General features: G+C 40.1%; 1 protein-coding gene across 1 annotated transcript in view; it reads left to right on the top strand.

Annotated features, from left to right (window-relative positions):
- Positions 1 to 231: 231 nt before the first annotated feature.
- Positions 232 to 22,230, top strand: part of Ttc29 (tetratricopeptide repeat domain 29) — a 173,862-nt gene continuing 151,863 nt past the window's right edge. Inside the window, exons 1-2 of the mRNA XM_052167098.1 lie at positions 232 to 323; positions 2,327 to 2,410. Coding sequence (XP_052023058.1) covers positions 232 to 323; positions 2,327 to 2,410 — 176 coding nt within the window. The remainder of the gene's footprint in view (positions 324 to 2,326; positions 2,411 to 22,230) is intronic.

Genomic DNA, 22,230 nt, shown 5'->3' with positions numbered 1-22,230 from the left:
GAACCATCAACTCATTTAATGTATTTTCTCCTAAACCACTCTGGTATAGGGATGCAGACAGTGGTCTGAAAGACAGACAGTAGAAGAGGTGAGAGACAGCCTGAAGAATATAGAGACACCCTCACCTCAGACAAAACACAGGACATTGCTAATGTTATTTTATCTTCACGGAGTCTTTGAAGATTTATCCTTTTATAACCATCATTCCTGCTTATATTTTGCAGCGCCCAAATGGCCACCTTTCCCCCACTTCCTGTGACTCGTACAAGGCTTGCGATCTTAGCCAGGCAGAAGCTACCATGCTCTTCAAAAACAATCCCGAGGTATGCAGTCCTGCTTCCTACAGAGTACAGCTCCTGCAGCCATCGGCGTTTTAACAGCACTCTCAAAAACTGCAGTTGTGTAAAGAAAAGAGTTGACAACACTGTTACAGTCAAATATTCCAACTCCCCGTTCTGAAAGGCCTCACGAGACTCACTTAAGTATAACCAGCATATCTATTTACCAAGCTGGTGGTCATTTAATTTTTTTTATTTCCTATGAAATTATTGTATGTTTTTATAGTTTCAAGATTTAAAAAAAAAATATGTACAGAGAGAATGAAGAAGCTTTGAAGATGGAAGCATCCGTGGTTTTTAGCTCACAAAGTCTCAAACCCTGACTGACTTCTGTTTTGGAGGGCTGTGCTAGGATCCTACTAGGATCCATGCTCCCTACTGGGATAGGTTGGCAGGCAGGATTTAGCTCCTGAAATGACAGTGGGGACTGAAAGTTCCACACACACACACACACACACACACACACACACCATGCTGCTGTTGCTGAGGAATGGCTACCAAGCTACTGGAGTTGTCACAGACTCCAGAACAAGAAATTGATGCGTTTATATTTATGAATATTAACAGAAACCGAGATACTTTGAAGTTTCCATTTGCCAGTGCACTGCCTTTGAGGAACGCACATATTGCTTATGACTAGAAATAATTTGCATATGTACTTTTGGCTATTTTCTTTTTGTGCATTTATGTCAATTCCTGTAAAGTATAATGATCAGATCACTACAAGACTTCTTTGTTCTCATCTTGCATTTTTAGTCTTCCTTGAAAGACTGAAGCCCCTGGTCCAAAGTAAATGCATAACCAAACCAACACTAACACTCTAAGCTGAGAATAAGCTCGTATTCTCTTTTAATAAGCATAATTTGTGCGCATGCACACAGACATGGGTATGTTCTTTAATTTTTATAATATTCGCAAAATTCGAAAAGCTTGATTTGTCTGTCTTTTTGCCCTGATTAAGATTACATATTCTTTTCAAAATGAACAATAAACATAACTGATTGTCACTTCCCTAAGAGCAGATGGATTTTTTTGAAAACAATTTTATTAAAGAAAATATCCTTATTATTACTATCTAGGGTAAAGTTTTTTACAATCATTCTTTAATAAGTATTCTGTAAGTAAAACCATGACTATTTAGGGATGTTTAGTGCCATGAACACAGGGTTCTGGGAAATTAATCTGTATTTAGTTTTACAAATATAGAGGATGTTAGTATGAACACATTTTTCAATAAAATCTATTTTAAAATTTTTGCAGCTTGTATCTCAATAATTTGAGATTCATGCACAATTTGAGAAAGAAACACAAACAGGTTCTTAGTAGGACATGACAGGCCACACCTATGATTGACCAGTGATCCGGAGCAGAGGCAGCCAGTGACAAGGCCTGCCTGGGCGGCAGAGCAAGACTTGTCTGAAAAGCAAAACCAAAACAATAGAACACCTGGGGGAAAAATAAACCTCTTCAACAGCATTCCTGGGAAAACTTTAATAATGTTTAGAATAAACATGTTTGATACAGTCAAACAGTTTTTCTTGACTCAAGGTCCTCTACCAAAGACAATAGCAATCGTAGTTCTACAACACCCACGAACGAGCTGGGAGACAGTGTGACTCCAGCCTGTGACCTGTGCAATGCATTACAGTCACACAATACACCCATTACTCATTACCTCACCCACATTACAGTCACACAACACACCCATTACTCATTACCTCAGCCACATGACAGTCACACAACACACCTGTTACTCATCACCTCACCCACATTACAGTCACACAACACAACCGTTACCCATTACATCTACTCTTCTCTGTCTTCTGCCTTTCGGAGTTATTCAGAAATGAGCTTAGAGCTTGAGCAGAGCGCTCACCCCGGGCGCTCTGTGTACTGAAGGTGTCTTCTCTTCCGGTAGCATCCTGTGTGTTCCGAAGCTTTTCAACCTGGTCAGACAGTACCATATTATTTCTTTCTATTCCATTTAGGGCCCAGCTGATCAAAGAGAAAGATGACATCGATTATTACCTGGAGCAGAATTTCAAAGGGCTGTCAAAAGAAGAGGTGGCTGCGTAAGTGGGGCCTCCTAACGGCCCTTTAATAAAAAGTTTGTTTCTTTTGTCCAGATTCTTTCTTGGAATTTCAATTTTCCCATGCAGGAAACTTTTTTTTCACGGGAACATGGCATTTAAAAATTAAAATTGATATTAAATAGTGATAAGTCACATCTATTGATCTTACAAACATCAAAGTCTTTAATTTTTGGCTCTCAGAATTCTTATATTTATCAAGATATTATACTAGCATTTATTTGCAATTATTGAGTTACGTTTGAGCCATTAATTGCTTATTAATCTCCATTTTAGGGAATGTTGCCTCTGTGGGGAAGAAGAGAGTTTTTGGAGAAGATTATGTATATTTTTTTCTTGATATTTAAAACAATGAAAAATAGTTCTTAATGGTGTATTTTGTTCCCTCTGTCCAAGAACACTTAAAGGTATCAATGAATTCCAGTTCGTTGTTAAACATAAAATTATTTCTAAGTTGTCTGGATCTGCTATTTTGCCACTAAGTAAAATCTAATCTGTGGGATGAATGGCAGTATGAAAAACTTTCGTGTATGTTAGAAGAATAGATAGAAATTATATCTACTGTTTATATTATGACTATATTCTCTCTATTATTATATATTCTCTCTATATATTATAATTATATTCTCTCTATCTAGAGCAGCTGCTCCTAAAGAGCAGCTGCAGAGGCCTAATGTTCTCACGTACAGATTTGGTCTTTAAGCACAAAGACTGAAAATGGCCATCTCCAGAGGGTGCATACATCACACCGAATTCACACATACCCACTGTCATCTTTAATGTAAATGTTTGTTAAAGAATCCAGTAGCACAGCTAAGAAACAACAATATACCTGCATGTAGGGAAAACAGAGCCACTGTGGATTACCCTGAGCATGGACGAGGCCTCTAAACTAACCAGACTCAGCAAACACATAAAGCAGGAGAAAAAAAAAAAAAAGAATCCAGTAGCTTATTGCTTAATGCTAACTGGGTCAAAAAATATGCCAAAGATGTTTTTATCACAGGTTGCATACTGTGTAAAATTTTAGGTCTCAATACATTTCATTGTGTCTGATTGATCTTTTTCAGTGTGTGTATTGTACAGGCAAACAAAACAGTTCATCTTTTCACTAGCTCCAGAATAGAATGACGCCATTTTATAACAAGTGGACTGGGGTATAGTGCCTGTTAATCCCAGGACACAGAAGGCAAAGGCAGGAGGGTTGAGAATTTGAGTTCATTCGTCGCTACATAAAGAATTGGAGGATTGCCTGGGCTACTTTGAGACCCTATCAAAAAAACAAAACAAAACAAAAAAAAAACAAAAAAAACAAAACAAAAAAAAACAAACCTTAAGAAATATAATAATGTTCTTATTTTCCCAAAGCAGTTGGGATGTTTGATCAAATGTTATTTGGACTGATAACTCATTAACTTGACATGGTAACCTGTTGTATAAAACTAATGATCATTATTACATGATAGTGTGGTTATTAATTATAAATATATGTAAGTGGTACTTGCTTTATGACTTAAATATAATTATATATATGCAAATAGCTTAGTTTCACTTAAGTGTTGAGAATTAAATGTACACTTTGTAAAGGTCATAAACTAGAAACTCTGGGCCCCAAAGCCCTCAGTGCAGACTATTTAATCCAAGAGTGTACAAGATAGACTATGCTAATTATAGTAGCAATGATTTTTTTCCACAAAATTGATTTCAGGTTCATCATTGTATTACAGAACAGTAACTGCACTGAGTAATTCTGAGTCTTTCATATTACATCCTTAAAGCAAACGATGAGTGTGACTCAAGAATCTAAGACCTATCTGGACAAAAGACCCAGATGCAAACCATTAGCATAGAGAGCTCACACACAACTTACTATTATGCTTTTGATTGATGCTTATTCTAGATCACACCCTAGACAAACTAATTGAATAACACATAAAGGAGAAAATTGATGAACAATTTCAGCATCTCCCAGAGATGCTCAGCAGGTGCCGAGAGGGATTGTGCATATTCTATTAGCAGAGGAATTGCTACATAAGGTGTTTTATTAGCTATTCAACTCTAAAAAGATAAATCGGTCAACAAGTAGGTACCACGTACTGCCTTGTATCTGATATGAGATTTTTTTCCCACACTGGGAGAGAAAGTGATATTTTACTATAAGGTACTGATCCTATCCCAAAGCCTGAAAATTTGAGATATTAAGACCTATATACACCAGATAGGTATGGAAGGGATGAGCTCTGAAGTGCAGGCCAGAGACCAGGACTAGAGCAGAAAAGACAGAGATGGCTGGGTGAAAGATTCAAGGAATATGCATCCGTACATATGTACATGCATGCATACATACATATGCATAGATAAATAGATAGATAGATAGATAGATAGATAGATAGATAGATAGATAGACAGATAGATAGACAGACAGATAGATAGATAGATAACCTAGGAAAGGGATCTGACTAGTAAGTTACCACTAATGAGAATACAGGGTTTACTGTGCAGTGGCTCAAAAACCTAATTTTCAAGTAGGTAGATTAAAATATACCTCAAATCCTCCTCTCTGCTGCCCTATTCTTCATTAGGATGCTAAACTATTTGTTTTTCCTCACTGTGCTAAAATACTTGTTCTCAATATGACACTTACTGTGCCCTACATTTAGCCTCTCACAGTCGCTCACGCTCTTGTCTTGTCTCCAAATGACCTCTCATCACGGGTTTCCAAATCGCCTGTGACATTTGCTCCTGTTCCAATAGCAGCCAACTTGCACATACACTGTGGTTTTCTGGATCGTGGTGGGTGGGGAGGCGGTCTCACTTGGGGTCTAAGCACGGCTCGACCTCTCCTTCCATCTCCCTCCCTCCCAGCTCCCTCCTTCAGGTTATGCATCATCAAGCTCCCCCCTCCGCTGAATCAACACGTGGCTCCAGTGTGTAAACCTCCTTTAGTATTTCTGGTCTTCGTACGCCCTGCACATGCTATCTCACATTCTCCCAGGGCATCTGTAGTGCCTGTGCTTCCCAACATCTCTCCTTCTCTAGCATGCTTCCTCTGCATGTGTCTGCCAGTTCTCCTGCTCTCGCCGTGGGTACCACTTTTGCTGCATTTGGCAGAGTGGGGCACCCTTGTTTCATTCTCGTGGCCTCTGGTGAGTCTTGGATGGTTGTCCTCCAGGCCACTTCACATCAGCAATGATGATGATGAGGAGGAGGATGAGGATGATGAGGATTGTGATCTATCATCACCTCCACTGATGATGACATCTGTTTTCAAATTCTCAGTGAAAAGGAACCTGAGGGTGCTGTCCTAGAGGCCCTCTCCAGCTGTGGGCTCAACAGGATCCAGTCTCATACTTAAGATACAAAACACACATCACAAGGGTACAGCAACGTGAAACAGAATCTTGCTTCTGTGACCCTCCAGGAGTCTCCCTATAGTCTATAGTCTATCTCGTCACGCTGAGGGTCAAGGCAGCCTTTCCCTTGACTCTACCCCACATCCCTCCATCAGATGCAAGGTGAGAACAGAGTCTGAGCCCCCAATGCTCTCTGTGGCCTCCGCCAGTCTTCAGCACCATCTAATCATTCCTCCACTATGGAGTGCTCCTGAGTACTCGATCTAGCTGCAGAGTGAAACCCAACAACAACAACAACAATAATAATAATAATAAAAAGATGGAGACACTCTTCTCTCTAAGGCTTTCTGAAGAGGAGCCAGTTGCTTCTCTGACGCGTGTAAATGCAGCAAGCCTGAGGCTGGGTGGGGCTGAGGCTCTCTCTGCTGGCTTCCCCAACCACAGGCCTGTGTGAGCCCATCTATCCGCAGTGTGGACTCATTACTGATGCTCGTCACGTTGAGTGTACCCATCCTTGGGAGCGCTTTCCCATTCCCCAACACAACTTAAATAATACTCAAGCAGGATCAGTGAACGCAGTTGTCGCTGTGGAAATCCAGTAGGATTTCCTGTTCTGCTTTGGAATGAGTGAGATAGCTCAAAGGCAGAGACCCAGGCTTTATCTAATCTCTATATGTAGAAGGAACTGAGTATGCGTTTAGCCTTTGTTGAGTTTGTTCTCTGACAACATCACACATGCACAATGTGCATTCTAACTATCATTATCCGCCCCCCACTGCTCACTCCCCTTCTTCTCATCCTCGGCATCCTTCTCACACGCATGGCCTCCTTGTCTGTGCTGCCGCTGCCGCCACTGTTTTGTTTGAGAGTTTAACCAGGATCATCTGTGTGACCCTGGATCTGGCTGGAGCCTGGTGGCTTCTCAGTAGGTATACAACTGAAGACAATGACTGTGCCTCCCCCAGAATTCACCAAGAGCCAATAGTTCATAGAGAAAGGGCAGAATGCTTTAAACTCTCTCGTGATTGACTGTTGCTAGGCCTGTGTTGGCCTATTGCAAGCAGCCGTAGCTACTGTGAAGTGATGGATGACTGGAGCACTCCTCCTCCTCCTCCTCCTCTTCCTCCTCTTCCTCCTCCTTCTCCTCTGGCTTTTATATTCTTTCCACCCCATCTTGTGCCACATTAGCATCATGCTTTAGCTAGAGAGCTCATAAACGTCTTCTTTAGGGTTGAACATCCAACTATTACCTAGCCACAACACCTTGAATTGCCTCTGCATCCTCCACCAATACTCAGAGCTTTTCTGATTAAAGAAGCACTTGTCTATAGGGATAAACATAACTATTTAGATGGTAGCTTGGGACGGTGACAATTTAGCTAATCAAGAGTATTAAGTTTACCTTAGAGCCTAAGACAATCTCAGCCATGGGATTTTAACTAGACTTGCAGTACTAGGAATACATTCCTGCTTGTAGGACAGGCTAGACTACCTACCAGTCAGAGACTGGCTGTTACCATCACACTGTTTTGCTTGATGGGTCTATGGTGTAAGCCATAGGGCTGCCGGCTGGGTGAGACCTTTGATGGCCTTCTCCCCAACAGCCTGTGTAGCCCCTCTCAGCATTATAAATGCAGGGAGGAAGCTCCCAGATCAGTTCCCTCTGGATTTCTTTATACCTTACAAGCAAAGTCTGTGGTGTCTTTAGAGACAGGGTCTTAACACCTACTTCCTGAGACAGAGCCTTTTATAGTCTGGCCTTGAACTCACCTTTGACGATGAGGGTGACTTCAAACTCCTGACTGACCTGCCTCTGTTTCTCAAAGTACACACCACCATACCCAGGTTTTTTTTTTAATGTACATATCTCTGTGTGTGAATTATGGATAAGTATGCATTTGCAGGCACCTGTGGAGACCAAAAGAGAGCATTGTGGCCTTGAATCCCCTGAACCTGGAGTTACAGGTGGTTGTTAGTCCATTGTGTTAGCTGGTTGTTAACCCATTGTGTTAGCTGGTGGTTGCTAGCCCATTGTGTTTGCTGGTGGTTGTTAACCCATTGTGTTAGCTGGTGGTTGTTAGCCCATTGTGTTAGCTGGTGGTTGTTAACCCATTGTGTTTGCTGGTGGTTGTTAACCCATTGTGTTAGCTGGTGGTTGTTAACCGATTGTGTTAGCTGGTGGTTGTTAGCCCATTGTGTTAGCTTGTGGTCGTTAGCCCATTGTGTTTGCTGGTGGTTGTTAGCCCATTGTGTTAGCTGGTGGTTGTTAACTCATTGTGTTTGCTGGTGGTTGTTAACCGATTGTGTTAGCTGGTGGTTGTTAGCCCATTGTGTTAGCTTGTGGTTGTTAGCCCATTGTGTTTGCTGGTGGTTGTTAGCCCATTGTGTTAGCTGGTGGTTGTTAACCCATTGTGTTAGCTGGTGGTTGTTAGTCCATTGTGTTAGCTGGTGGTTGTTAGCCCATTGTGTTAGCTGGTGGTTGTTAGCCCATTGTGTTAGCTGGTGGTTGTTAGCCCATTATGGTGCTGAGAGCTAAGTGTGGGCTCTCTGCAAGAGTAGCAAGTACTCTTATTGCTAAGCTGTTATCCGGGTCCTTACTTCATTAATTTTTAAGTGCACCTTTTTGCTATATCTTAAAAATTACATTATCAAAATAAGATACACTGCATTTGCCTTTGATTTCACTTTACTGCGTAGGCCTACATGATGGACTTATTGATACTGTTTTAACTGCTGAAGGTTGCTGGATCACAGCTCTTGGTACACTTTGGGATTTTAATTCTGTATATTATTTGAATGCATTATTGTTTTTCTAAAAGCACTTAAAATTACTTATTATCATATCTTAATTGCTCCAAGAAGCTAAAAGTGTCATTTATAGAATCAAATAAAATTTTCTGGCAGAAGTTTTTTTTTTAACAATGTATGTGGAGATACAAATGAACAAAATCATATGGAGACAGATTATGTTAATCTGCTCTGTAGTAGTTTCTGTTTCAAATCCCAAACCCCAGTATGTGAGCAAAGACGGTGGGTTTAGGCCTGTGTGCTTCCCTGAGACATTGCTTTCTTTGTGGGTCTTTCTGTGAGCCTCAGGAAGAAGGCTTCAGTTTATGAGTTGGGTGGTGAGGATTGTGAGCTACCACATCCAGCAACTTTGACTGTAGCAAAACCACGAACCAGGGCTGTAAACATGGCTCAGTCGGTAAAGTGCTTTGGTGCATAGGCACACGTGAGTTCAGAACCCCAGCACCCAGGTAAAGGCCAGCTGTGTCACTGAGCAGCTGCAATCCCAGCGGGGGCAGAAACAAGAGTGCTCCCAGAGCTCCTGGCCAGCCAGTCCGGATAACTGAGAAAGACCCCGCTCAATGAGGAAACAGCATAAAAAAATTACAGCCCCTTTCTTCTTCATTCTGAGCCGTGTAACTCCTACTGGGTTAAAATACATTACCATTGCACCGAGGAGTAGGTTTCCTCTGTAATCTCAGAACCTTCTACGAGATATGCCTTTCACGAGATATGCCTTTCACGTTTGCCGGTTGCCCACCAATCAGGTAACCCATCTGGTGCTTGGGTTTGCACAGTGGCCATGCACTCTAGGCAGGTGTAGAGAGCAGATGTTTACTCCAGATCTAACAGTTCAGAACATGCTGTGGGGATTTAAACTCCTCCAGGTGTGTTCCCCCTCTGCTCTCTGCTCTGCTCCTTGCTGTCTGCCAGTATGAAATCATCTTGTTTCCCTTTAAAGCACTGTTGGCTTCTCTAGAATAATAAACTCTCTAAGGGAGTTCAAATTAAAACTTCTAAAGTAGTCAGCTGCCGGGTGAATGGTTATATGATGGTGTTATCACGTTGAGTAAGGTTCGTCTTTGATATTGTATTCTGTCAGCATTAGAACAGGGAAGACTTGAAACTATTCCGAACCTTTTAGATTTCCATTATGGTTAAAAAACGAATCCCTAAAATATTGATAGTGTAACACTACCATTCTCCTGGCCCACACATCTGCTGCGTTTTATAAGTGGGTGTGGTGTCATATTAACCACGGAACTTCTCGGTGCTTAAAGCAACCCAAACTGCAGGCTCACGAAGGTGCTCTGGTGTACTTAAGAGTCTCCACAGAAATGTCTAGACCAAGGTCTTTCCTGGTCAGTGCAATGGTGGAATTCTCCACCTGTAGACTAAAAAGTACAACATTATTTTCTTTTTTTTTTTGAAGCAAGAATATTTTATGTCCAACTATGAGAAATGATAGCGAAAAGAAAATTTAAGTCAACATTTTCTGCAGTTTTTAATCAGATTATTTAGAAATGCCCCAGTATCTCACGATCTTGAGGTTAATTATTAAGATACACACAGAGATATTTACATCTTTGTAAATGTGTGTAAATCATGTGTTGATATGTGTGTAAGTATGTATCCTCAGACGTGTGCTTTAACCGGTAGTATTCATTTTCTATATGCCACTAGGCAAAAAAATCATACATTTTGACCATCTTCTTCAGATTAACTTTAAGTTAATTTAACTTTAATTAATCAGATTAATTTTAAGTATCTTAAAATTAGACACACTCAGAAAACTGAAAAATAGCAAATCACATTCTTTTCTTCTTCATGATCCACACACCCAGGCAAAACTCTACGTTCCACTAACTCAATGGTCAGCGATAGGCTAACCAACATCTACACATAGGTTACATACCTTTAAAACCGCTTGAGAAATGGTTTGAGCATGTCGCGACAGAAAGAAGGAATGCAAATCCATTGCAGGACCAAACAGTCAAGGTAGAAATTATATGAAATTAGAAGGGTTTTAATTGAATGAGCTTGATTATGTTATTTTCCACAGAAACCTGTTTTTCCTATTTAGATTATCAAAACCAATTAGAATCTAGATAATGAAGTATCAACTTGCAGAGCCTACCCCAGAAGGACTGGCCACCACTGCAAGGTCAAGGGATCTAGGAATTCACTGGCAGGGTGAGAAATGACTGGGCACTGGTGATGCCACTTCCAATGAGCTGCATTACATCATCACGGAGTAAAGATTCAGTGACAGGTCTTCGCTCTGCTCACCTTCCCTGGTCCTAAGACAGGAGAAGAGTCAAACAGTTTAGGAAAACTGCAATACTGCTTTTCATTTATTAGTATTTGCTTCACTTTAGCTTTTGGTACAGAAGACTTTTATTGTTTGAAAATCCACCAATGTTGACGCCCTCGGCCCTTAAATTAATTAAACCTAATAAAATGTCCTTGAATTAATTAAAATGAATTAATTATATATGCATTTGGTCATTAATTAATTAACTAATTAATCACTATAGTATCTTCCAAAATTCTTAGGTGATCAAAGAGAAAGAATCCTTCCCACTTTCTTTTGTGTGTGTGTGTGTGTGTGTGTGTGTTTTCTCATTCCATTTGTACTGTTTTTGAGGGAACAGATGTAACCTGGCCATCATAATTTCTGAGGGGCCTAACTCTTATTCTAAATATGTCGGAAACATTTTTGGAATATTTCTGTACAAGGAAATGACGTGAGGTGGCTGTGTATTAATGTGAGCTCATGGCTGCCCTGCACCGAGTGTGTCCTCCTCTGGAGCAGTCCTGGGTTAGAGCCGAGAGCAACCTAAGCAGTTCCGGTAATTGTACAAAGAATTATACAGGGGAGTATAAAAACTGCTCTGATTTAGAACATGAAATTCTAAATTTAAGAGATTAAATTTAAGGGGATGGGATGGTTGGAGACGGTGACAGAATGAATGTAGGGACGAATAAAGAAGAATTAGAGGATGACTCTTCCCACCAACCTGAGCAGCCGGGGTAATGCCCTATTCCCAGCCGAGTCCCCAGTTCCTTCAATAATATACAGCACACAGTAGGTACTCAATAAATATCCCCGTAACTCAGGGTAGGGTTTCCTAAGCATATGTCTACCCCTCCCAGTGAAATCCCTTCAGTTCTACTCTGCATCTTTTTTTAAATAAGAACTATAATGACCACTTAAAATGTTCCAGATATTTTCACATATGTCATCTGTATTAATTCTTTTAATCCTGAAAGAAAAAAAACTGTCAGTTGCGTCAATAACCATGAATGAAAGCACAGAGGTATCAAGTTACTCGACCGAGGCTGCGCAGGTATGGTCCGTGACCCGACCTTGGATGTTGACATTCCAGCTGTGCCGCCCACCTTTGTTCCGGATGCCATCCTGACTCCAGAGTTCCCGGGGTCTTTACTACGTGACCATCTTTCTCATGCCCCATCCTAAGGGCACTGCCACTCTTGCTTAGACTGCATCCTGGTCCCTCTCGGTTTGGTTCTTAAGTGGCTCAATTCTATCAGGTAAACTTGCCTCTGTTGTGTAATCCCCTCCCACAGTGCACTGCCTCTACTGCTACCAGTACTCGCTACTGGCTCTGTCCTGTTTCTCGCTGTGTGAGGTCTCCTTCGCCCCGCTCTCACCCACACAGTAGAACTGCAAGGCCCCTGCTGCTGCTCTCTGAGTAACCGTGGACCATCATAAACATGAGCTTCGTTTCCACAAGCATTAATATTTAATAAACTATAGACTGTGACCCATTAGAGAGTAGTGGCTATGACCCATTAGTTTGGGGATCACAGCCAGCATTTTAAAAATAAAAAGAGGGGATCATAAAATAGAAAAGAGAGCCCTGTACGCAGTGAGGCTCCACAGTGGAGGTTCCCAGGCTCAGTGGAGCAGAGCACGGATTTCAAAGCGAGACCCTCTGTGCTCGATTTCAAGCTTTATAATCACAAAGAACCAGCTGGCGGTGGGTCACTCACTTTAGCCTTCCGTAATCAGCTGCTTCATCTGGAAAGGGAGGTGCAGTGATGGGCAGGCGGGCCCAGAGTGCTTATAGGATCCTGTTAGTAGTTATCAAAAGACTAACACAGGTAGAACACTGTGCGGCAGGGCTGGTAAACTTCTGTCTTATGTATTTATACACACGGTATGATGCACACGTACAGAGAGACACTTAGCAATGAGACCCAGACATTTTGATAAAGAAGCAGAAACATTGAGGTAGGAAAACGTGGTTCCTCAAGAAGAAAGGAGCTAAGCTGGAGAGAAGGAGATGACTGCATTAGAGGCCAGACTCCAGACGGCTCGAGTGCCAGGATAGATTCTTCACCCACCACCTACCTACCTATCTACTTCCCCCTCCCTCCCCTCCAGCCTCTCTCCCTCCCTCCCTCCCTAGGCCACTCTTCTGTAGATATTTACACTTCCGACATATGAACACTGCAGTGCCGGAGTTTCCCTTTAAGCACCATCTCACTGTACTGCACACACGTTGAGATGCCTGGTTTTTGCCTGCCTTTTGTTTGCGGCAAGTGTTTTCTGATTTGCCTCTTTATTTTTGTTCTGCTCTGACAAACCGATACTCTGAGCTTCCTTTTTATAAAACTAAATAGTAATAATATTTAGTTTTATAATAACAGATTCCAAATTAGCACAGAGAAAGAAATATCACAATTACAAGAAATATTACAATAAGTCAAGAAGAACAAGAATCTGCAGGATGGGACAGCCAGATAGACCATCCACTTGGAACCTCTTTGTTCCAAATGCTTTTCACGCATATTGCCATTTAGTGTGGATTTTAAAACTATCACTAGGTCTCCAAAAGTCGTTTACAGCTGAAGCAAAAGCTGACAACCCCCACACACGCACTCACATACACATATGCACACACACATACACACATGTACCTACACTCACATGCATGCACAAATACATATACATACTCACACACATACATGTACACGTACACACATGAAATACATGTGTACATACATGCACACTGACACATCCACATGTGCACATATATGCACAGATATACATATGTTTACACACATATGCACACACATGCACACACTCGGCCTCTCTGGACCCTCCCTACCATTACCTCATAAATGGCCATACAAGTGGAGTAGGAGGACACAGAATTTAAGAAAAAAGTGACTATTCAAGCAAATAAACAATTGCTAATGCTGCAGTCCAAAATATGTGTCCACAAAGTCATTATACCAAGAGATAGGCTTAAGCATTGGAAGATTCTGGTGGTGACATTAATATAAACCTGTCATGTGTAATGGACAGGAAAGTGATTAGAAACTGATGTAAGTGTCTGAAGTCTACTTGTGAGTACAGAGGGGTACTATGCAATGTATGTTACATGTGTGTGCAAGACACCCATGTTAAGAAATAGTCTTCAGAATCTGCAAATCAATCAATTGTCCCCAAGTCTTTCCCCAAACTGCAGTAAATGTTACAGTCTCACGTGTGCTTTCTGATGGTGCACACTCACACGACGGGTGTTCTGTGCTACTGACTTATCTGCCTGCCCTGAAGTTGGCCCCATGACCCTCTTCATGGATACAGCTGCAGACCATGCCCTCTTTGTTCCAAATGCTTGTCTTGCATATTGCCATTTAGTGTGGATTTTAAAATTATCACTGTGTCTCCAATGAGGATCGCACCAAATTTAAATGGTATTCTACAAGAGATGATATCATGAAAGTCTTGAGCCCCCACACTAACAGGGGACTGTGCTTTTCCGCAGACTTAGGTAGGCATACTGACAGCAACGTGCCGTGCTGACAGCAATGTTTCCCCACATACCTGTCTCGAGGGTTCCCCAGTATACTGCAAAACGTGAAGGGTTTTTCCCCCATATGTTTTTAATAGATACATATTGCCAACAAAAAGTTTCCTTAGTTTTTACTCTTCTTAGACATTATGGGTTTTTAACATTTTAAAATAATTTTCTGTTTTTTTTCTGAGGTGAACAAAAAATTTGTTGAGATGATAATAAAGTTACTAGATTTTCTATCCTTTAATTCTGGGGTAAAACCTACTTACATGGTATAGCTTTGATTTGTTCTCTCTCTCTCTCTCTCTCTCTCTCTCTCTCTCTCTGTCTGTCTCTGTCTCTCTCTGTCTCTCTGTCTCTCTGTCTCTCTGTCTCTCTCTCTGTCTCTCTCTTTCTCTCTGTGTGTGTACATTTTCATCTAAATCATAGGGTTAACCTGTAATGTTTCTTTTCCTGCCCTACAATTTTATAGAAAACATTGGGAGATTTAAATCAGATAATTATACGCCAAGCGTTGCATCAGCGTCTGTACATGAAAGACGACGGCTGTTGCTGTAATTAGGGCTGTGTGGCTGCTGTGCACAGCTGCATCTGCTTCTGTGCTCCTGCCTCATTCTTGATAAGGTTCGCAGCGACTTCTCTGTCTTTTATATAAGCAGCTGTTTATTTTGTGAGACCCCCCACACACACACACACCTCCCTCTATTTTATTATCTTTCCGTTCACTCTTGCTGTGTTCTCCCTTGCTCTGTCTTTGGGCTAATTTCACTGTGTCTGTTTCAGAATTGTTTTCTGTCACCCTGAATTGAAAGCTCCTTAATCGCTCAGAGCGGCCACTCCCTATTTTCACAACACTCCTGTGGAAAGCGTCCTTCTGACCCGAGGATGCTTGTTTCTCAGGGATGCAATGTTTGGGCATCTTCAAAATCCCAAAGATGTCAAGTGTCCATAAAGGGTTTCACTTTGAAGCAGTGAATAAATTAGAGATGTCTTCATGCGTTTGCAAGTAAACGTTTTTGTGTGTTTGCTTTCGGCTGCTTTTATTCCGTGGCAATGAGGGTGTGAGAAGGGAACCTTTGCTCAGATGATACGCCGTGCATGATACCAGCTCATGAAATTTCCAGTGTAGCTATTACATAGTCAATTTTAATAAAAAAACAGTCTTGTATGATTTAGAAATGAATCCATGTTCTACATTAACTTGCTGAACAGTTTTCAGACACAGCTCTTGGGATCCAGTCACCAGCTGGCTTGAGTCTGTTATCCCCTTCAGATGGGTATGTGTTAGCCATGTAATTTTTCTTTTACTGTATCTGTAACTTTCTGAGAGAAAACCCTTGATCACTTTGTCTTCACTGTCCTGTTGATTCTGTACGTTTCGGAGCCGTGGCATCTGGTGCATTTTTTTTCCACCTGCCGTATTTCTCAGTGATCCGTCCGTTTAGAAACCTCTGAGCCCTCTGCTCTTCTCCTTGCTGTCTGCTTGAGTTCTGTTCTGTGTGCTGTAGATCACGCAATGAAGGCTGCCTGCTTGCCTCCTGTTAGCATTTTCAGTGTTGTGCGGAAACTAGAAGGAGAAGGCAAGCTCCCTGCCTGTTATTTTATGTACTTTTTTTTTAAAGTTTGAATTCAGCACTGTTTTGTATTCCCAAAGATACCGCCTCCGTGTTTTGCATCACTCTTGTTAATACAAAACTTGATTTTAAATGTTGTTAGTCCTAACTAGTAATTTTCTAGATATTCACGATAGCCGCAATAAGTTCATCCTGATATTTAGGGCAAGTGGCCTCACCCAGACACTGTCTTGACGGAGCGTCAGTCCGATCAGTGTCTGTGGTTTTGATTATTGCGGCTTTCACCGCTTTCTGGAAGTTTGATCCCTCATGCTCTGGGCCGGCGAGGAGCATCATCTCTCTCTCTCTCTCTCTCTCTCTCTCTCTCTCTCTCTCTCTCTCTGGTACTCATCTCTTTGTAATGGTAATCAAAGAGCACAAAATAGGAAGGTTTTCTCCACGTGACTTATAACTCTGTCCTTCATTTTGACAAGGGAAAACACACTCTGAACCTACCTTCCGTGTGGGAGAGATAAAGGATGCTTGTGACAGCCGTGGGGTGGCCCCTAGAACTGCGAACGTGGGCTTTGTCGCCGCCCTTGAACGTTCAGATGGGACAGGTCTCTTTACTCAGTTTACCCAAAAAATACAAAACAACAATGGTGAAATGAGCCTAAGCTCATAAGAAACTTCATTTTTCAAAAGGAAAAGGAAGAAAGAGAGAGGGGACAATGGTGCTAAAGTTAGCAGCGTCCCTGGGAGAGGGAGACGGAGAGAAGGCTGAGGGACTGAGGGGGCTCTGAAGAGATGAGGTCTTGTTCAGTTTTCATGACAAATGTCATCACCTCACTAGAAGAAATGTCAGAATAGGAAAAATCAAAATGCAAGTTTTTCTATTTATTTTCATACTAAAGAGCATGAATAATGTTTTGCTGTCATTTTTTAAATGATGTACTTTTTCCTTTTGTGTTTTAAGGGTGTCACATTTCTCTTAAGTACTTGTCAACCGAAGAGCCCCATGGACACGTTTCCTGACATCATTTTAATGCTTTTCAGGAACCTAAAGAAGTGTGTGTACGAGTGTGTGCATAACTGTGAGTACAACTGCCTTGTATGTGTGTGTGTGTGTGTGTGTGTGTGTGTGTTTAGAGGCAGAAGAAACACAAAAACAGAGAGCCTGAAACTATAAAGAATAGATTGCTTTTCCTTTCACAGAGAAACCTCTTCATGTAGTTGTTTTATGCGAAAGGTTTCAAAAAAAAAAAGAGATGTAGAAAAAGTTCTAATCAACTTCTGTACATTATGTAGAACTTCATTTTCTAAACTCTGCAAAAGAAAGTTTCATATTTAATGGGAAGCCATGAATTATTCCATTCATCATCCATCCACTTCCTCCTTTCAAAGGCACGATCTGGATAAAAGGCGGGGTGAATAATTTCAAAAAATACAATACATTTTTAATGGGAAGGTGCAAACCACAGACTCTCACGCCTCCCAGCAAGAGTGCAAGGAACAGAATTTTACTTGCAAAACTCAGAAACTCTGGCACAGGCAAAGTGTGAGGCATGCTCCCTGACAGCAGCCAAGCAGGACCAGAAAGAAGGGCGTGGCAAGGTCGTGCCTTTGTTGAAAGGCCCAGGTTGCCCCCTAAGATCGGCCCTCTGGCTTTCTCTTTTCACTGTTTCCTATTTCACTCGCCTTACAAGGAAAACCAATTGCTTTATTTATAGAGATGAAAGCTGAAATAAAGAAAGTGTGGTTTTGTTCTGGGAGAACCTTTTTTGAGAAAAACAATCCCAAACCTTATGATTTCAAAAATTGTGCAGGACACAAAAAATTACATTTAAAAATGGTAGATACAATATTCTGTGGAGTTTTATGATAACACAAATTATCGGATTAATTTACACAAAAGTATTCAGTTGCTGTAGCAACGTTAATACTTTTTGTGTGTTTGTTGTCATGATATATGAAATTAATTCTTACTTCATATCTAAAGTTTATCCGGACACAATATAATAAAATTATATTACTTACTCAGAGTTCTTTTTTCTCACTAAAAGTCACTTTAAAAACTGTACTTCTTTGTTGGCTTTCCAAGGCTTGAAAATTACAGTGTCATTTGAACCACAACAAACAAAACAAACAAAAAAACCCAAACAAACCAAAACACCATGAATTTCTGTGGCTTCTCCTTTTATCCAAAGGTGTTAATTCTAGCTTAAAACTCAGCCCTTTAAAACGGTATTCGGTGCACAGCTCAGTTTGCCTGATCTTCCACAGATGCTGCTCTTCTGTAAGGGAGTTTGACCCTGACCCTCTCAGGAAGGTTTGCAAGTAATTAGATCGCATACAAATCTGGAGACTTATATAAAGGGTATCTTCCAGTTTTTTTTTTTTAATTTGAAACTCCCAAAGAAACTTTGTGAAAATGTGGCTAAGTTTTGAGATTTTATTTTTTAGCAAAAAAAGATGTCTGCTGGTAGAATTCTGGGTGACAGCTTTTGTGGATAACTAATTCTGTGCTGTTGCTGGGTGCATTGTTGATTTGTGCTCAACTAATGGTGGTCACTGTGATTCAAAGATTTGAGCAAATGGAAATTATTTGAGTAAATCATTTTTAGTGTGATCAATACATTTTATTTTATTTTTATTTGATATATTCTTTATTTACATTTCAAGTGATTTTCCCTTTCCTGGATCCCCCCTCCCTGAAAGTCCCATAAGCCCTCTTCCCTCCCCCTGTTCCCAGTCCACCCGTTCCCACTTCCCTGTCCTGGTATTCCCCTATACTGCTGCACTGAGCCTTTCCAGGGCCAGGGGCCACTCCTTCTTTCTTCTTGGGCATCATTTGGATCAATACATTTTAAAATACCTTTATCTTATTAAGAGAACTATCTAAAGCCATTCGAAGCCATCCTGTGCCACCTGCTGAGTCAAATCCATCCTCCTGTGATGTCTCATAATCATGGCTAGCAAGACATCGCTGGGTTGATAAACAATCCCGGGTCCCACCAGAGTCACTGCACTGAATGCCAAACGTCAGTTCTAATGACAGAATGTAACTTAACTTCTGTTTCATGCTACAGAAATATTTTATGTATTCTAAAATGAAGTTACCCGTCTAGAAAGAAATTCTTGTTGGGAGGATTTTTTTTGTTAACAATGTCTTTAAATATTGTATTGTCCATCAAAAGAACTATATTAGTAATAGTCCCACCTTATTGCTAGGTTTCTTTTTTAAAAAATTTAAAAAGGAAAAAAGAAAGATGTGCTTGGGTTAAGTTGAATTTTTCAAATAACATTTCTATTTGTACCTGTGCTGTGAAAATGTTGAAGCTTTATGCTTTCTACTTTATTAATAGATATGAATTTGCATTTTTTAAAAATGTAGATCAAAACTTGCATGCATAACAGTTTTTCCAAAGATTCAAATCTGTAAACTTATAACTGCTTAAAGAATTATATACCATTTCTATTCGCTGTCCATGTGGTAGATTTTATTTATTTTTAAATTAGCAGGTTACCCTAGATACCTAATTGAGTCTAAATCTAAACTGAAACAAAATATTCTGTTATATTAATAGCTATATTCTAATTGTAATATTTTTATTTTCATTTTTTAAAAGCTTACATAATGATAATACCACACTTATTTAGGTGGTGATTCTGAAGAGATTTTTCAAAAACGCATAAACTAACACATGCTAGGTGCTAATTATTTTATCATTGTAAAGAGAATTTACCCAAAATTATGATAACATGTAAAATATGTAATGATAGATGACATAACACAATACTTAAACCTCCAAAATTATTTTTAAAACTTTATTTTAAATATACATCCATAAACTTTATAAAGAATAGAGATTGTGATTATAATTATGCCATTAAAATTCTTACCACACGATTAGTCATAAATAAAATAGCATGAAAAGTTCTTTATTGAAATGTATATTTAAAAATACGTGCATTATTCTTCACGTTTTGAAATGTCTAGAAGAATCAGTCATGTTATTCCTAATGAATAATTCAAATTATAATGACTAGTCATAATTAAAGAGAGTTTTAAATTTAAGCATACCAAAATTCTGCTTTTCAAGATATTAACATGGAAGGGCTAAACTTAACCATATAGAGAATAAACTGCAACGTTAATTTGTAATTAGAGGACATACAGATACCCACCGTGGGTTTCTGAGAACATGCCACAGTTGCAAAGTGCTCGCATTTTCCTACTAGGTATGCTTGCCTACTGTTGAAATAGCGCCCCAATTCTCCCAGAACTAAATGATTTGAAAACGTCGGCCTAATGTGCCACTTAATCAGCATTCCTCTGAAGCAATGGGGGGGTTCTCTGGACTCATAGACCGCTTCCCCTAGCAATGGGGGGGGTTCTCTGGACTCATAGACCGCTTCCCCTAGTTCCTGTCGAGTGGATCAGCTAGGATGCCACGCATAACTTTACATGTATATTATTTGGGTAGCACCTTGTTTGCATATCAATTAAAATAATATATTGTATTAAGATGAATCAAAGTTATCAGATTTACATGATGTGACTGCAGTTTGCTAAATTTCCAGTAGATGCCCCCAGAGACCAGTCAACTCATTGGAAACCCCTGTGCTGTTTTAAAGGGAGGGATGTTTGGTTGGTTTGCTTGTTGGCTTATTTGTTTGTTTGTTTTTGTTTAATGTTAAAACTTTGTATCTGACTATATTTGGAAGTACATGGAAAATAAAATAAAAGCCATTCAAAGCGCTACCCCCGTTCATTTATCACTTTCCAGTATGTTTTGTATATATAGGATGATTCTCTGTCAGTATTAGTCATCACTGTGACCAAGAATTGTTCAAAGCAGACATTCAGATAATAAATGCTATCATTGTTAACTGAATTCCATCCATTTTAAAGTAAAGCCTTTCTAAGAGCTATGAATTGTTTCCTTTTGCCTCTTTACTCTAGCTTTATGTATCTGTAGAGAACTGCTTCCCAATGTTTGTTGTTGCTGTTGTTGTTTAACTTTTGGAGAAAAAAATTACAAAAAAAAAAAAGTATTGAAACAGACCCAAGGCACTTATGCAATTGGTATCAGTATTTGTGTGCATGGAAATAACTTTTCGCTCCATTTTGACCGTGTGTAATATCTACCTACACTGAAAAGCAGAGGTAAGAATAGCAGTTCACTTTATTTCGTGTAAATTATATTAACTGAAGCTGTTTCAGTATTCATTAAGTCAGGGTAATTATCCCGCAGGTGATTCCAATAACATTTATCCCTCCAATATGAGTGTAAGACTGTTAAAACCGACAGATATCCCACTAGTGGCTTATAAATATTAACTTAATGGAATAAAAGTATTAGCCTGACTTTTGATGAGCTCTTACAGATCTTTCAAGTTTATCTTTGTCGAATTAAATAAAATTTTTATGATCTTGTTTTAAAGTATGCTTTTTCCTTATTGAACTGTGCTGGAGATCTCTGAATGCGAAGGTTCACTCTGATAGCGTGATTCCAGTTTAGCCCATAAAGAAACACGATACATTTATCACCCACATATATGGAAAGGTGATGATACTGAGGTTTTAAAAGTCCATCTTTAGTTCACTCACACTGATGTGCAATGAGAAAAAGCAGACCCTACCTGTCTGCTTCCTCCCTTTACCAGTTCCGATTGTAGAAGGGTTTGGTTTTCGTTCTTATTAACTGTTTACTAGTTGCTTCCTTTATACCCTTGAATGAGACTCGGCTATCTAATCTGTTTGTCACGGATGCTGTCACCTGCCAGCCCCTCCGTTTGAGAAGGCTGATCCTCTAGGAGGGTCTTGGAGTGACTCTGGTCACCTTTCCTGGTCCAATTTGAACACAGATGAGCTCAAATAAAGACAACATGATTCAAACAGCATATTGCATTATAGTTGTCAGAATATATCAAAATTTTAAATAAACAATGCAAACAAGCAGAACACTATAGAGAAGACGAAGAAGGCTAAAGTTGTCAATGTAACTGTTGGGAATATGGGGGAGTGGAAAAAATATGAATCAGGGGCAGAGAGCTGTGTGTGAATCTCAGCTCCGCCCCTTTCAAGCTTCTATGGCTTTGGGCAACACCGATATTTCAGGGGATTTTTGATGCAAATTAAAATAGCTAACCAGATCACCATTGAGTGGTGCCTTTAAATAGCAGTAGACCCCATTTTGAAACTAGGTGTAACCTATTAGATTACAACTAGTTTTAAAATCCATTCCCCAGTTGCAGATCCTACCCTGGTATCT

This window comes from Apodemus sylvaticus, chromosome 21, assembly GCF_947179515.1.
Source record: "Apodemus sylvaticus chromosome 21, mApoSyl1.1, whole genome shotgun sequence".
In the NCBI taxonomy this organism is placed as follows: domain Eukaryota; kingdom Metazoa; phylum Chordata; class Mammalia; order Rodentia; family Muridae; genus Apodemus; species Apodemus sylvaticus.
Note: the sequence above shows the minus strand (reverse complement) of the source record. Positions and strands in the feature narration are given on the sequence as shown.